This window comes from Erpetoichthys calabaricus, chromosome 14 (assembly GCF_900747795.2).
Source record: "Erpetoichthys calabaricus chromosome 14, fErpCal1.3, whole genome shotgun sequence".
Lineage (NCBI taxonomy): Eukaryota > Metazoa > Chordata > Cladistia > Polypteriformes > Polypteridae > Erpetoichthys > Erpetoichthys calabaricus.
In genome coordinates, this window is record NC_041407.2 from 110,784,710 (window position 1) to 110,801,175 (window position 16,466).

The 16,466-nt window shown below is 55.1% G+C and overlaps 2 protein-coding genes across 3 annotated transcripts in view; one reads left to right on the forward strand and one right to left on the reverse strand.

Annotated features, from left to right (window-relative positions):
- Positions 1 to 7,674, forward strand: part of myo1d (myosin 1D) — a 50,241-nt gene extending 42,567 nt beyond the window's left edge. The window contains exons 17-22 of the mRNA XM_028818423.2: positions 1,220 to 1,443; positions 2,791 to 2,929; positions 3,063 to 3,167; positions 3,250 to 3,363; positions 3,831 to 3,985; positions 6,933 to 7,674. Coding sequence (XP_028674256.2) covers positions 1,220 to 1,443; positions 2,791 to 2,929; positions 3,063 to 3,167; positions 3,250 to 3,363; positions 3,831 to 3,985; positions 6,933 to 7,089 — 894 coding nt within the window. The 3' untranslated portion in view covers positions 7,090 to 7,674. The remainder of the gene's footprint in view (positions 1 to 1,219; positions 1,444 to 2,790; positions 2,930 to 3,062; positions 3,168 to 3,249; positions 3,364 to 3,830; positions 3,986 to 6,932) is intronic.
- Positions 7,675 to 11,342: 3,668 nt separating this feature from the next.
- On the reverse strand, positions 11,343 to 15,012 carry LOC114665224 (cyclin-dependent kinase 5 activator 1-like). Of its 2 annotated transcripts, XM_051918888.1 has the most exons (3): positions 14,218 to 15,012; positions 14,014 to 14,129; positions 11,343 to 13,343 (listed from the first exon to the last, which is right to left on the reverse strand). In XM_051918888.1, exon 3 carries the CDS (start codon positions 13,141 to 13,143, stop codon positions 12,238 to 12,240), a length of 906 nt encoding a protein of 301 aa, XP_051774848.1. In that variant the 5' UTR covers positions 13,144 to 13,343; positions 14,014 to 14,129; positions 14,218 to 15,012; the 3' UTR covers positions 11,343 to 12,237. The 2 variants fall into 2 exon arrangements, with proteins under 2 accessions (XP_051774848.1, XP_028675497.2); XM_028819664.2 differs by lacking the exon at positions 14,014 to 14,129.
- Positions 15,013 to 16,466: the final 1,454 nt, after the last annotated feature.

A 16,466-nucleotide genomic window follows, 5' to 3' on the forward strand; every position in this document is an offset into this window, starting at 1 on the left:
CTATGAGAAACCGAAAGGCAGGAGACTCCGCCCACAGCAACCCACCCTCCCCTGAGGTGCAAGCAGAGTGCAGGGTGGTCCTGTGAGTCCAGGCGGGCGCTATAAGAGAATGAACTGCAGACAGTTGATGGGCTGAATCTACCTGCACGCATTCTGTAGCCCACCTGTTCATTCACAAAGGCAGGTGGTCTTCTTGGTGATTCTCGTCCCATCTTATCTGGTGACCTGTCTGTCTGGTTTGGATGGATGGGCTCGGCAGATTCTCTCTTCGCTGTGTCACTTTGTTGTCCCCTGGTGAGTTCATAAAGTGCCTCACAGGCCGTCTGCGTTCCTCTTGCCGTTTCTCCTGTTGGCGCTGTCCTTGTTTTCACACTCCAAGTCATCACAAAGGCCCCCTGAGGCATGCCCCCTGTTCTTCAGCTTTGCTTTGGTGAACGTGACCACCACAACTGAACATGCCAACGTCACAAATTTGAGCTTAAAGCTTTGCTACATTTTTTACAAAGTCGAGACGGGCGTCCAGCTCAGGAGGTGGCATGGGGACCGCCTCTCACTCTTGGCGTGTGCCCCGCTACCAGGCTGATGGCCTGGTGTCTCATCCTGTCTGTCTCTGTAAGATGCCAGCCTGTAAGATGCCAGCCCTCAAGTTAAAGGCCTGATTGGCTGGCCATTATGCCGTTTTAATAATCCCGCCCCCTAGTGGGTCATCCCTTCATTATTGTTACTTGAGTGTCCCAAGGCCACCTAGGGTGCAGTTTACTTGGCTGCCCTTCTCTTCTAAGTTTGCCCCTGTGGCCCCCTCAAGTGACGGTCACCAGCTGCCTGTCTGCCTTCATGTAACACAACATGGCCAGTCTGACCCCCTAAAGCTCTGGGCTGCTCTCCCTCCCAGTAAGTGAGTCCCCCAACCTCTGACGCCATTCCTGATTGGTGGATTTGGGAGGTCTGCCTTTCTAAGACCACCATCAGTCACTTGTGTGCCTAGAGCTCCCTCTGGTGGTGCCTGCACACATTTACAGCAACGGACCCTCCCCCTCAGAGGTGATGATGACGATGATGATCCCCGAGGTCTTCAATGCCCTTAGCGTGCCCGGCACCCCCTGTTGGTATGTTTTGCTCTCAGTGACTTGTTAGGGCCCTAGCAGTGTTCTATAGTGCCCCCTTGGCACCAAGCAGACTGCCGATTCTCCCCGGTGTTCACTAATTCTCTTGCCCACAGATCTGGAGGGGCACCATTGCCAGGATACGATACCGCCGCATGCGCGCCTCCCTCATCATCATCCGCTGTTACCGGCGCTACAAGGTGAAGGCCTACATCCGGGAGGTGGCCCACCGCTTCCACAATGTCCGGAACATGAAGGACTACGGGAAGCACGTCAAGTGGCCGATTCCCCCTCGAGTGCTTCGCAAGTTTGAAGAAGCGCTTCAGGGGCTCTACAGCAGGTAGGACTGTGACCCTCCGGCCGGCCCCCCGTTTCGAGCATTTCCTATATAGTGCCTTTCATAGTCGTTTGTGGTGTTTGGTGCCCTCCAAAGTGAGCAGGAGCTCCGAGTGCTGCTGGGTGCCCAAGTCCCTCACATTCAGGCCACTCTCTTTATTGTATATAGCGCCTTTCACGGTAAGCATAGCCCGCCTGTGAAATGAGTGGCTGGCCAGGACTAGTGACGTGTCACATTGCACTTCTTTTAGGTCGTGACAGCAAGCGGAGGTCTGGGGTGCTGGCGTGTGACGTCCTCAGCAGGTCCTCAAGGGGCACTTGGGGCAGGCTGAGGTGTCCGCCGAGGGGTGACGTTGTGGCAGCTCTTCCATTCAGGGTGACACGCTGACAGTTTTTAGAATGCAGAAGACGAGTGGCACGTCAGCGGCTGAGCAGGCGTTGCCCACTGGCACCTTGAGCTTTGACCACTTCTGCCCGCCAAAGAGCTTTTAGGGCGTCCAGCAATGGCTGCAATGGTTGAACTTTGCTGTGTGTCTTAAAGGTGACGTTGACCGGGAGAAGCTGTGAAGATACGGGTGGGCTTCGTTACAAAGATGGCCAAAAGTGACGACCGCCAAAGACCCAAATCGCAGTTCGAAATAACAAAAACAGAAGTAGCAAGAAGACGCCCAAAGAGCCAAAGGTGGGACGCCGAGGGTACTGAGCCGCCATGTTCAGTCGTGGCCATGGCAACCGTAAACAACATGGCCGCATCCAAGCTCTACAAAAGGTAGACAAATCGGAACTCTTAGGTGTCATTGCTGTGACGCGCGCTCGTGGTGGCCATGTGCTGGGCACACCAAGCTGGACAGGGCAGGCTTTCTTAGGGCACTCACTGGACCGTCTTAGCCTGGCAGGCAGATCATTGAAACTGGGAATAAATCCGAGGATGGTCACTTGGCACCCAGGAGAAATGCACTGAAATGACCACACCGCTTGGCACAGCTGCTGCCGTGGCATTACCCAGGGTTCAGTAAGTAGATACAATGACTTGTTGTGGATGCCACCTTCGTGGTCTTCATGGCGATGGTCAGTTGTGATGTGGGCCTTTTCTGTCGGTTTTCACGGATTTCAGACAAATCAGATTAATATGCTAGTGGTGGGTGGGGGGGGCACATTCCATAGTAACATCCCATAATACCTTCAAAGCTGCCTGATGCAGTTGTGGTTCACAGGAAGACAGCAACACAATGGCAGGAGCCAACCCTGGACGGGATGCCGGTCCATCAGAAGCCTACAGGGCACAGTGACAGAACGGGTGGGCTCAGCGGGCGAGGTGTCACAGCTCTGCTCTGTTTTTGGTGTCTGACAGGTGGCGGGCCGGCCAGCTGATCCGTTCCTTGCCACCCGAGGATCTACCAAAGGTGCGAGCAAAGGTAGCAGCCTTGGAGACGCTGAAGGGCCAACGGACAGACATGGCGCTGCAGAGAGCCTGGGAGGGCAACTATGTGGTAAGATGTCATCGTGGATGGCACGTCCTTCTGATCTGAGTGGGCCTGGGGGTGGGGGGGGGGGGCAGTTGTCCATCACCCTGAGCTAATCGTGTGGCCCTTGTGCCTCCCGCCAACTTCCTTTTTTTGACAGAAACGAGACCAGCCAGAGTTGGCGAGCTTCTTCACGTTGGCATCCAGCGAGCTGCAGCGTAAGGACAAATTCATGAATGTGCTCTTCTCGTGCCACGTGCGCAAGGTAATGAGACCCCGAGCCATGGGGCACATCCCTGCCTGCTGCCACTTGACCCTCACCCTGTGCCATCCTCTGTCTCCAACAGATAAACCGCTTCAACAAGGCAGAGGACCGTGCCATCCTCATCACGGACCGCCACCTTTACAAGATGGACCCCCTGAAGCAGTACAAAGTGATGAAGAGCATTCCTCTGTATAACGTGAGTAGGGGGCCACGAGGCCCACCGCGCCACCCTGAGCTCGCGCTGCTGTCTCATTGCTGCCTCCATTGACTGTCGCGGCTGTTGCCATGGCAATCTTCCCTGGGAAGAAGTTACCATGACGACCATGGCCAAGCAGAAGTGCAGTGCCGCTCTGTCATGCCTGGCATCTTCCAAGTCAGTTTGAGTGGTCATACATGTCGGTGGTCAGCCTCTTCAGCACTGTGGATGCCCATTCTGCTGGTCACCCTGAATGGCCAGCTGTGGGCATCATGTGGTCATTAGCTTCTTGTGTCCTCTGCAGTCTGCACTTGAAGGTCTTCCACCATTTCAGCTCTTAAATGGCAGCCCTGTGCCACCCACTGCCCATAAGTAGTGGGAGGCCATCTGGGTGTGTCATTCCCATTGGTGCCCACTAGTTGGCACCCTTTGATTCAGCTCCCATCATCTTGCTTTTCTGCCCACAGGTTAGTGGCCTCAGCGTGTCACCCGGGAAGGACCAGCTGGTCGTCTTCCACACCAAGGACAACCGTGACCTTATCGTGTGCCTACAGGGCATAGAGCCACCTGGAGAAAGCCGCATAGGAGAGCTTGTGGGCGTCATCGTCAGCCACTTTAAGAGGTACGACCAACTTGGGTGGGCTTTACAGGGGGCTGGGAAGACCCTTTGAGGTCCGGACGTCTCGGGGACCAGCTGGCCACACTGCTGGACCAGGCCACATGTCTGTAAAACTGGGCACGCCAGTCTGCAGCTTGAGCCAGAGTGCGTGCCCGTATTCCACCATGCCAGTCAAGTGCCCAGTGGTGCTCACTTTGATCGTGACAGACTCTGGCAGTCAGTGCTATTGGTAAGGGGCAGTACCAAGGTTTGATGGGGAGCTGGGCATAATCAGAAAAAACAGCAGCAGCACAGGGAGTGGAGTGCCAAGCGCCATCTGTCCATCACAGCCAGACAGGCAGTGCCACTTTGTCTGCTCGACTGTGTTCTGACATCACATGGTCATGCTGCTTTGGCCTGGGCACACTGAGTCACATCAGCGCCAATAGTGAGTAACAAGGCTGCCAGCTATAGCGCCCCCATATGACCATCTGCTTAAATAAAAATGTGAGGGCCAGTCAGACATGTGGATTGTGTGCCACTGTCACCTCGGGTGACCTGAACAGCATGTGCTGCAAGGTGTCCCGACGACCAGCTGTCTGACCCAATGACGTGGTATGGCAGAGGGCTTATGAGGCTGGCTGGCACACTATGGTGTAGTGATCTTACTGGTGAGAGACACCTGTCATGACACTCATGGGCAGCTGGTGGGCTCACTTGGGGTGGCAAACTGTGGCAACATTTCTCCCTGTCTCAAACTGTAGCTCGTCACTTGATGTGCCAACAGCTTCTTTCACAGCACACATTTCCCAAGGATATCCTCTTTTTTTTTTTTTTTTTTAATAGTGCCATGCACAGACCCTTGATGTTGCCTCGCTGCCTGCCCAGTGGGCACCCAGCCGCCTCGTTTCCAGTGAGCCTCCCTAGTAGTGTTGACTTGTGATTTCATTACAGCAGCTTGCCCTTTAAAAACTTAGTGACCAGCCCTTTGAATGGCATCAATGGGGTGTGCCCCTTCCTGGCATGGGTGGGTGTTTTTATTCCATCAGACACATACCACTGAAACACAGCCTGTGCTCTGCAGACCCCCACCAGGGTCGAATTGTTGCCGTTTTGCCCCTTTGGTGTGAAGAGCAGCACATGTGGCGCCAGTCCTTTGGTTTTTGGGTTGTCGGCTGGCACACCTCATTGGTGCCAGGGTCCGGAGCATTGTGTGCTGCCATAGGCCTTGTTGTGCTGACTGTTGGCTCCACTGACTGCCACTCTGCCATTTCTTGACTCGGGTCTTCTGGGTCTGTCCAAGTGTGTGCCCCCCAGATTCTGGTGCCTCAGCCCCTCACTCTGAATTGTACACACACACTCCACTGGCACACAGACACACGTTTACACACTCACACTGGCACGCTGTACTGGAAATCCCCTTGAACCCATGAGCTCTGTGTGTGTTTGTGTGCCCGCTGTGTGGCGAGGTTTCTGTTCTGACCTTCAGGCAGCTTTTGATGAATGATGCCAGACAGTCGCTGAAGCGGAGGTGCCAGCCGTCTGCCTTGGTGTCACACTGCCAGCTTTGGCGTTGAGGAGAGCAGATTGGCACCTCGGGTGCGTCTGTCAGGAGGGCTTTGCTGTCAAGGTGACCCTGGCAGGGGATGTTCGATTTCGGGCTGCTGTCCCCCCACCACCCCGCCTTTCCTCCGGATGCAGTTTCCATGGTAACAAGCCTGCTCCTATTTATCTGATGGTTACTCAATTAACGCCAAGCCACACTTGGAATACAAATGAGGCATCGCAGGTCTTGTCTGTGCTCCTCATGCCTGCCCTCAGCCACCATGTGGGCACACCAGCGGCCATCTACCTCGTCCCTTCCCAGTGCACCTCCACTTGGACTGCCAGGCGGTCGCCTGCCCTGCTTGCATTAGCTGTCCTGTGCCCACGGCCTACCTGGTCTGCGTACCACTCCCCCGTCTGCTCAGTTCCTGTCATGGCACAGGATGCCCTCATTTCTATTCCATTCGGAGAGGCTCTGCAGATGCCCGGGCGCCCCACCCCCACTCGCTGGAGCCCGCCAGAGACGGCCATGTGACTCTTCATTCATCTTGACCTACTTTCTGCTTTCTCCTCTGCCTCTCGCCTTTTTGGGAGCAGCGGAAGCAGGAGGCCTGGCTTAGATTAGAGCCAAGTGTCTGCCCATTGGACACTTGTGGGGGTACAGCTGGTACAGGCAAGGGAGAACGTGGCGTCTTTGGCTGTCCGCGGGCACAGCATGGCCTGGCTTGGCTGTCATTGTGAACACAAATTCATTGAACAGGAACACTCAGTGTGGCCACGCCTCCTCGGATAGACACGCCCCCTCCCTCAGAAACTCGTGTCTATTAGGCCACGCCCCTTTAGTCATGCATGTAACGTGCATTTCTCAGGCCACACCCCCTCAACCATAATATGTTAGGCCCTAGCAGGGCATGTGGGCGATGGGTGCTCACTGAGTGAGGGCACTGAAATGCTGCTGGTTTTCAGCCTCTCCTGCCAGCTCTTCTGCTGCAGCCCATCTTTGGGTTCTCATCTTTGGGCCCAGTCTCAGGGCTTCCATGATGATGGCTGCTGTTGGCATTAGAGATGTCACTTTTAGGGCTGGCACAGCATGCCCTATGCTGGATAGAATACTGTGAACCCAGAGCTGGTGCAAAATCTATAGCACCCAGCCTCTGCTGGCATGGGTCCACATATACCAGTTACCACAGCAACAGTTCTGAAAACAGTTGGCAGCATCTTCGAGAACACAGTTAACCCCACCCTGGCACATGCTGGCATGGATGCAAAGGCAGATCATGTGGCAGAGCAGAGGCCCTGGTGCAGCCAGGTGGTGCTTTATGCTCCCTTTAGAAGATGCTTGGTAGGTGCCCGCTGTCTTGAGCCTCTGTGTCGTGATGCCCGCTGTTCCCAGTTGCCCATTTCTTTTTTTATTCTTTCTTCACAGTGAGATGCGTAAAATCCAAGTGAACACGTTGAACCCGATCCAATGCAGCATGCATGGCAAGAAGTGCACCATCGCCGTGGAGACCAAAATCAACCAATCACAGCCTGACTTTGTCAAGAGTCGTGCAGGGTACATCCTGTCTGTGCCCGGGAACTGAAGAGGCAGGTAGGGTGGGGTGAAGTGGGGGGCTTCCTGTGCCAGCACTTAGAAGATTCTGGAACTTTCAGGAGGTACCTGTGGGCAAATGGGGTGTGGGGAGGCAATGGGGCAGAAGTTTAGCCCCCCCTGCATATACAGAAAGGCAGAACTGCAAATCAGACTGGCACTGCAGAACCCCCCCCCACCCCCACACTGTCCCTGCCATGTTAAGGGGTCACCCATACCCACCCCTGTTAATTTGACGATGGGATGAAGTGTCCCTAAGATGGACCCCACCTGCCTGGCCGCCTTACCTGCTCCTGCGGGCACAACGCTGCTGGTCAGCTGCCTCATGCCCACCCCTTCATTTTTTATTTTTTTTTTAATCTTTTTTGCACTTTTCCCCTCCGATGTGCCTTAATTCTTCTGAAGTGCCCAGCTGTTGACATGGAGGTGGGCACTTGGTTTAGCAGCAGCAGTGAAGACGCCCAGCAGAGGGCCTCTGTGCACGTGCCACACAGTGGGTGCCAGGGTTCTCCGCCAGGGGCCTGGGAGAACGGCTCTGTCGCGTTTCTACTTTTAATAAAAGTTCATATTAATAAAATGACTGGCATGATGGTGTCATTGGTGAGGGTGCCACATGTAGGCACAGGCCAGCAAGTTTAACCCCCCCCCCCAGCCGCTGTGGCTCTTTTCATGAAGTGGTGTGATGGTCCTCACAGCCCCTGGCACTTCTGTCGAAGTGAGAGTGTGACGTCCTAATTAGAAGGTGGTCCTCGGGTCACCAAACGTGGTGTTTGTCACAAACTTCGACTAGGGCAGCACTCACTGTTACAGTGACCGTCCCCCACATGTTCAGTGGTCCAGTGCTGCCAACTCAACGGCCTCAGAGGACCCCCGGCTAGGAGCTGCCAGAAGATGGCGCTCAGGTGGAGATCAGTGCCCACCATCCCAGGAGAGGCAGAATGTTCTGGAAACGCTGGGCAACACTGAGCAGAGTGCAGAATGACAGAATCTTGTATGTCACATGATTGAGGCGTCTATGAAATGACATGTCGGTGACATGTAAAACGCAGTTGTGTGATGGCCATGATTTGAGTTTGTCACCTGTACTGCACTTGAGGGGATGGCACAGATTTACCCAGCGTGCCAACGGAGGCCATCTTAAAGCCAACTGCATCTCGCAAAGCACTGGGCATCCTGCAGCTATGGGTGGGACTGGTGAGACCCCGGCCTCTGGTGTGGATGAGCCCCCATAGAGGCGAGTCACGAGTGGCATCACCATGTCGACACACAGGTTGTCATGGCTACACACCGTACTGCAGGGGCCAGCATATGACCTGAAGGTGGGCGGGGCTGGAGGGGCACACAGGTAGGCCGAGCTCCACATTCCACGAGCCCCCAGGACACTTGCACTGCATTTTACAAGCCGGGAGGGTTCAAGAAGGGTTAGGCTTAGGGTTAGGGTGGGCCTCCTGGGGCATTGGAGGAATTGGAGCTCACAGAAGATGAGGGGGCACCACAGGGAAGGACGCAACCTGAGAGACGCACGAGAGCAGCCATGGAACTGACACTTCACGAGAAATCTCTGTGGCCTTAAGATTTAGCTGTGGACCACTCACTGACACCCCCTTAATCTTCTCAATCAATGAAGACCCCAGCATTAATGTTTGCAGTGCACCATACAACCTGTTTGTCATATGCTGTTATATGCCACTTGGTATGGGATTCATAAAAGCAGGGTCCATACTTGTCATGTGCCATCTGTTAGAATGGCAAGTGCAATGTTATATGCCATTTTGATTTGATTTCATAGGAGAAATTATCTTTTTGCATGACCTTTGGAGGACCAAGTGCAGGGTCTACCATTGTACAGTGCCCCCCATTAACCCCCCCAAGTGAGTAATTTTCAGGTTAAGGGTCTTACTCAAAGGGGCCAATGGAGTGTGATCCCTTCATTTGGTATGGGATTTTCATAACAGCAGTGTTAATGCTTGTGATGTGCCATCTGCTGGAGTGACACCCAGACAGGTGTCCTTATCTCAAGGTGGGTGACACGAGGTGACAGCTTATGTCCCGCTTAACGCAAAGACCTACCTTGTTAGGATTTCCTCCTCCTCCTCCAGCGAGTACTTCAGACATTTTTGTTCTCTTTGTGGTGAAGCCTCAGAAAGCTACAAGACGTCACCAAGGGGGTCAGCATGTGGCCTGCGGTGACGTCACTCTCATAAAGCTGAACTGGTCATTTTCGCTGGGTGTCACCGCAGGACGCTTTCTAATGTCTTGTCACATGAGTCACTTGGGGACGTTTGGTAAATACGAGCGCCGGACAGACCTGCACTTTACGTCCCCCTCTTTTTGTAACTCGGACCCTTCATGATGGACCACGTCGGGCGGAGGGCTGTGGAAAACCAGGAAGTCCTCAAATTAGCCACGTAAACTGACAAAAAGGGGCAACTAAGGGTCCTGAATGTCAACTATGGGGGGGTCACCAAAAAAACAAACTGCTGTAGCAGCCCCCCAGGACTGAGATTGAAGACCCCTGACCTACAATGCATTTAACATTTGTGCTGGATGAATGAGAGCCCCACACGAGTGCTGAGCACCAGACCTCCTCATCACCAAAGACCACCTCTTCTGAGTAGGACACTGACGGGGACACAAATCTGCAGCCACCGCAGCCCTCCAGGACCAAAACTGAGGACCCCGATCTACCAGAAAGACCTGCACAAGCTTCAGAGGGGTCCGGCGAACCCCCAGAAAATACGGAGTGTAAATGCCACACGAGGGGAGGAGGAACATTGAGTACAAATCCAAGGTGGGAGAGCCCGAGCTACCAGAAGAGACCCCTGAAAAGGGCCGAGGGGTCTATGTGGACACAACATCCCCCTCATCTAAGCAATGCACAGAGGTGGCCAAAAAGAAAAATCAAATGCTAGGATAGAAAAAAATCAAGGGACATCATGCTCCAACTGTAGGGGGCACTAGTGAGACCACCTCTGGAGTCCTGTGAGCAGTAACGGTCACCACACTACAAGGACAGGGTGACACATGGAGAGTCACCAGGAGCATCCCAGGACTTGAGGACACGTCCTACTGGGACAGACTCAGAAGGGACAGCATGGGGACCTCAGCCAGGTCTTCAAAGTCCTCAATGACATCGATGAAGGAGATCCAGGACAGTCCTTACAACGTAACGGTGACTGAAGGACAGCAGTAAGAATGAAGGGGACGTCCATTTAGGAGTGAAGCCACCAAGCGCCTCCGGACTCCAAAAAGAGTTGATGGGATCAGAAACAAACCAGCGAGACATGGAGGTGCAGCAGAGACCTCGACGACCTTTGAGATTTGGGGACAGCTGAGCTATTGGTGGCCTCTCATTTGTCACACTCTGTCTGTTCTGCCCTCTGATGAATGACAGCAGCAACAAGCCGTACGAGTGTTAAAGACCAAGTCTCATCCTCACCCAGGACCACCACCTGTGAGTTAGGTCACTGGCCCTGGAGGACTGTGAGTGAAGACCCCCTGCTCTGTCAGACCCTCACACCAACATCACCATCATCATCATCATCACCACCCACACATCCATCCTTCCTCCTCCTCCTTGATGCCCAAGTTCAGGTTTTGCCTGAGCTGGTTCCTCCTGTTCACAGCGCCAGTGTGTCCCACCCCTCTCAAGGGGTTCAAGACCACTCAGACTTGTGACAGCAAGGGGAGTCCTGGTAAAGTTCAGGTTTCACTTTAGGGGACATCTCCATGGCCACATGGCACTGTAATTTTTGAAGTGTGGGCACTGTCCCATTCTGGCATCTGGATGGAGTTTCGTGTGCCAGACGAGTGACACGATGAGGGAATTCTAACGTGTGCTGAGGGGTCAAAGCAATCAGCTGAGGTGTGACGCCACCATGACAGACCCAAGTGACAGCTGGTCCCACTCTGGGCAGGTGCCCTGGTCATTTGCACCTACGGAGCAAAGCACTGGCATAGGTGTAAAGAAAGGATGACAGAAAGTGGATGGCTGGTATGGCTCAGTGGCTCCCAGTCCAAATGCCAGTGACTCATGTGACTCCCAGGGTTGGCAGTGCCATCACAGAGCTGCTCTGGAGATTCAGGTCCGAATGGTGCAGCACTGTGACCTCTGACCCGCAGCCCCTCCCCTCCCAGTCTAGCCGTGCCCCACCATGACCCTTGACCCACAGCCCCTCCCCTTCCTCCCTGTCTAGCCGTGCCATGCCATGACCTTTGCCCCGTGACAGAAGCACCGTGCGGAGCCACCATGTAGTGCCTTTTTATTCTCCACGACTGTACAAAAATAAATACAAAGAAGCAGAAATCAGAGGAGGTGACGATGGCAGAAGTCGGGCAGTCGCCCTGCCAGGCCACGCCACACACACGCACTCGGGGACACAGCTAACACATTCCTGCTCTACACACTGACACGGGAATATAAAGAGGTGGCGACTCGGGTTCAAGTCCAGGCGGTGCGGCCCACCCTCGCTCACTCGCTCGCTCGCTCATCTTGTGTGACTTGTGAATGCAGACAATGGCACATTAGCGGTGACTCGGGGCTCGTGGGTGTGTCTGTTGGCACCAGGCATGATTGGCAGCGCCCCCTTGTGGCATTGACACCAAGTGAACACATGCAAGGACTTTGTGAGGTGACATCGGCAGAGAGAGCAGCCTCCAGTCCGGCCCCCCGCCGCCTTTTTTCACTTCCATGATCCGTCTTTTTTTTTGGCAGCCATGTAGAGCCTCGAGTGGTCCGGTCGTGCCACACCACCCCAACCATCACCAGCTGCCCGCACAGTTGTGCCCAGTCTTTGCACTGCCAGAAACGCCTCCCAGATGGAGCCTATCCAATGGGGCAAAAAGATGCTCACTGCCGATGGTGGTGCCCGGTGCACTGTGCCAGCGTAAACAGAAATAGAAACGGCATGAGGACCACGGGCAGCGCCTGGGCTGTGGCGAACACGTGTCAAACTCCCCAAAAGTTCCTCTCGAGCCACCAGTCAGTATAAACAGAGATGCACGCAATTCTGGCTCTTGCCCGCCACAAGGGGGCGATGAAATCAGGTGCAGAAATGTCATCGACAGCTTGGCAGACCCCCTCTGCCACGGGCATGACGGGCCAGAATCGAGCCCGTCTCTATGCCAGCCCCCCGGTGGCTCACCGGTCCAGGCCAATCAGCAGCCTGCTGCGCTCCTCCTCCTTCTGGCTCTCATTCTTGAGGTCAGCAAAGACCTGAGTGAAGTAGTGGGGGTCCGAGTTGATCTGCAGCATCTTGGCACTCATCAGGTTGATAATGGACAGGCAGCGGTCCCAGAAGGCCTCCTTGGCGCTCTCTACCAGGAAGGGCTTCAGCGGGTATGAGATCTCATTGCCCATGTAGGAGTAGGACAGGTAGAGGCAGGTGAGCAGGACCGCCTGCAGTTCATGCTCTGTGGCCACCTCTGAGGACACCACGTCCCTGCAGAGCATGTAGACGAAGACCACGTTGGCCGGGGTGATGAAGCCCTGGTCCTGCCAGCCCTGAAGGAGCAGGGAGCGGTCGACGCTGCGCAGCCACAGCACCGGGTCGGTGGGCGACAGGTGCTTCAGCCGGTAGCACCTCCGGCACAGGAAGTCTCCGAGACATCGCAGGAGCTCGCTGGTGGACGCCTGCACGATGACCCGCTTCGGGGTCCCCGGGCCCGTGCAGTTGGAGGCCGGGACCTTCTTGGCTGAGGACACCACATTGCTGGAGGTCTTAGAGCCGGGGACCTGGCCGCCGTCTTGGGCGAACGTGGACAGGTTGGCACAGGAGAGGGACTTCTTGAGATTCTCATTGTTGAGATGAGTCACGTTGTTTTGGTAGGTGCTGGTGGGCTGCACTTTTTTGGAGCTCTTCTTCTTGGCTGACACGGCCACAATCCGCTTCCATGGTAGGACCGAGATGATGGAGTGTCTCTTCAGGTTCTTGTCCTTGGCGTTCTTGCTGTTCTGCACAGCCGTGTAGTGGCCCACCGTGGCCGGGCCGTCTTCAAACAGGCCCGCCTTCCTGTAGCTGGGCGACAGAGAGAGCACCGTGCCCATGATGCCAGCGTTGAAGAAGCAGGGGACAGTCTTGAGGAGCGTGCAGGGTGAGCGGGGCCTTCAATGCCCTGTGTGAGATTGGCAGCCAGAACGGGTGCTCTCAGGCATTCAGCGCTGGCGAACGTTCATGAGAAGGGCAAAAGCTGAGAGTGCCCGTCAAATGCTGGCTGTCACCGTCTGGCACTCTGGCTGATAAACACCTGAAGAGAAGAAGAAGAAAAGAAGAGGCTGGTTAGCGGGCATGATGAGGGTGCCAGGGGACCCCAGGAGTTCTACATGACATGTCGCCGCACCAGGGTGCTCCATTTTTCCCCTCCCCGACTCGTCCCACTTTTGGCCTTTGTTTTATTGCACCGCATTATCAATGGCGGATGCGGGAGATCAGCGCGATGCTTCGGTGGCTGCGCAGAGCCTCGTCAAGCTCAATCACGTCTCGCCCCTCGAGCCCTCTACCTGTGAATGGCGGATGTGCGCCCACCTGAGCCGGACCCCCGACCGGCCCCCGCGTTCAAACAATCCCAAAATCAAAATGAAAAAAAAAAAAAAAAGAGTCCGAAGCCTCACCTCACCCCGCCGTGCGCGCGCTGCGCGCGTGTGTGTGTGCGCAGGCGCGAGTCCCGACCCATTATCTCCAATTCGGTGTCAACAAAAGAATCGGCGACCCTGCGGCAAAATGCACGAAGCGGCGGCGTCACCAAGCACCTGCCAGCCGGGCGCCGCGACCTCCAGATGTGACCAGCCGTGCCATTAAGCCATCGCCGCGTGACGAGGTGTCGGAAGGGATGCGGTGGTCTTAGGGGGTCGGGTCTGGATGTCAAACACACACACACAGATGCTCACGAAGCTCGCGGCTTTCCCTGACCGCCTCACCGACTCCGTTATGTCGCCGACGAGGCCATGAAAACGGCGCGCCTGCTGCCACCAGATCGTCTCGTCTGTCCGCATTCCCTCACACGAGTGGTCGCAGTCATCCGTGTGTATCGGCGCTTTTTCAGAAATGAAAAATGACAACATCTACTAAAAAATGACACCTTTTTGTTAAATACGCCGAACGCGACACGAAGCTTTGCTTACCTGCGTGCCTCGCAGCCCGGATGGCGCCGGACGGAGTGGCGCACCTGCGCGGGTGCTGTCCTGGGTTCTGAGCTCGGCGCGCTCCCGCACTCTCGCGCTCCCCTCCCCTTTCAGGAGCGCGCCTCTCTCTCTCACTCTCTCTGTGTCGCTCTTCGTCACCGTGCTGCGCTATATCGAGCCCGTGCTGGAATCTACGATGTCCTTCGCGCGCTGGCCGGTCTCTCAGCTTTGTCTCATCTGTCGGGGGCACATCCTTGCTGCGCATCCAGGCCAGGCGCTTGGGGTGGGTGGGGGCTCCGTGCGCCACAGCCGTGATCTGTCCTCGGTGCTGATCGCTCGCCCGCCCGCGTGTCGCCAGATCTGTCCTCGGTGCTGATCGCGGGCTGCACACAGCACACACAGGCTGGTCTTCCCCGTCGGGACGCCGCCCCCTTTAACCGCTTTGCTGCCAAACCCCCGATGAACAATGAGAAGCGAGCACGAGGTTCTGCTGACTGCGGGGACACATCATGCTCGGCGACCAGCCGGCCGGACCAACTGACCGCCTCATCGAGACCGAAGACGCCAGCGGAGGCCCATCTAGTCATGAAGCGTGTGTCCTTTCTGGCGACTTTGGGAGGTGGGGGGGTGCTTTGTTTACAAAAGCGACAATGCTGCGCAAAGACGAGGAGTCCTCTGCTCGTCCTGTGAGCTCCTCATTTTTCGCGTCACATATCCAGGGGACCCTTATAACGCCCGCATTCGAACCTCCGTATGCCGCAGTCCTGGAGTGTAACCTGCTGATGTCGTGCAGCCCCTCGGTTATGGGGGGTCACAAGCCCGCACCGGGACAGCTCACAGCGGTTACGGAGGTCGTGAGGGGGGTGTCGAGTCCAGAGGGCGTCAACCTCACTAATTATCGACACTCGGACACACGCCGGGATTTTCATTTAGTAATTTATTTTGCTTTTGTGCATTTCCCATGATTCAGTGCACATGCAAATTACGATGAAATCACGACGGAAGCTGCCAGCTGGAGCTCTCGTCCCCACGTAGTTTTACCCGCCAGCTTGTTTTGTGACGTTTAGCGAGAAAAGCAGCAGCGCCGACAGACCACCCGACTGGGGACATTCCCTCATCCTGAGTTCGAGGACTGCTGAAGCACATGGCAGCATCCACCATAAGGCAGGATGGAATGGCTCTCCAGCAACGGGAGAAACACTTCAGCACTCTTAAAGTGGTCCAGCTCTCCCTGACTGCAGGCTCGTACTTGACGCATGGAGGTGACAGCTCGACTTGATGTCATTTTGGAGGAATTGGGTGGTTACAACTGGCGCGCTTTGTCCTATCCTGCCATGTTGACGTTAAACGTTTTGTGTTTTCGAATGAACTGAACCCTCGTCTATAGAGGCGCGAGGAAGGTGAAGTCCCAGAATGCAGTTCTCTGGCCAAAACGAAGGCTTCATCAGTACACGAAGAGTATGGAAGTGAGGTGACACCTCCGCACTCAAGACCCCCAGGAGTATGTTAAAGACCGCTTCTCTACCTAACTAGAAAAAGAGTGCCCCCCCCCCCCCCCCCAAGAGCTAACCGACTTCATAACAAAGAGGGACACAGTCACCGACCCCTGAAGAATGGAACACGTACCCTGGTATGGCTCAAGGTGGCCACAGATTTCTATTGTTAAAATGTTGTGAGACCCCCCCCCATTCTTCTTTCTATATAAAGCGCCTTGCACTCCTCCAGCCGTGTCCACTTCCCCAGTCAATGACAGTTTAGTCAGTTGCTGACCACTGGCTTGAGTACAGATGGAGAGCAAAAAATGATCAGGAGAGTGGGCACAACACTACCATACCATCAATCGCCACCTTGCCCAAAGACATCATGCTACCCGTGGACTGAGATTTAGCTACCAGCTATGGCACCAGTTGACCACCTGTGGTTACAGCCATTCCTTAACAAAAAGATTCAAGGGCACAGAAGAACCAGAAAGCAAAAAATGAGCAAGAAATCTGAAGTTACAAGATGGCAGTTTGGGGGTGACGATGACTGATAAATGAACCAACATCCCCAGGAAAGACAAGCACACATATGATGAACAGAAATGGAGGAATGACAGGCAGATTCACGTAACAATCAGATCTCACCAAAGGAATGGACACGAATGAAAGAGAAAGAGCTCCGAGCAGGGCAGCAAAGGCAGCAGGCACTTGGGCTCAAGTAAGACGGTCAGCAAGAACAGGCACAGTGGGGTTGTGGGTTAAGTCACA

Bases quoted from the DNA above. Each gene is read 5' to 3' on its own strand.
- LOC114665224 (XM_028819664.2), bottom strand. From the start codon at position 13,143: ATGGGCACGGTGCTCTCTCTGTCGCCCAGCTACAGGAAGGCGGGCCTG.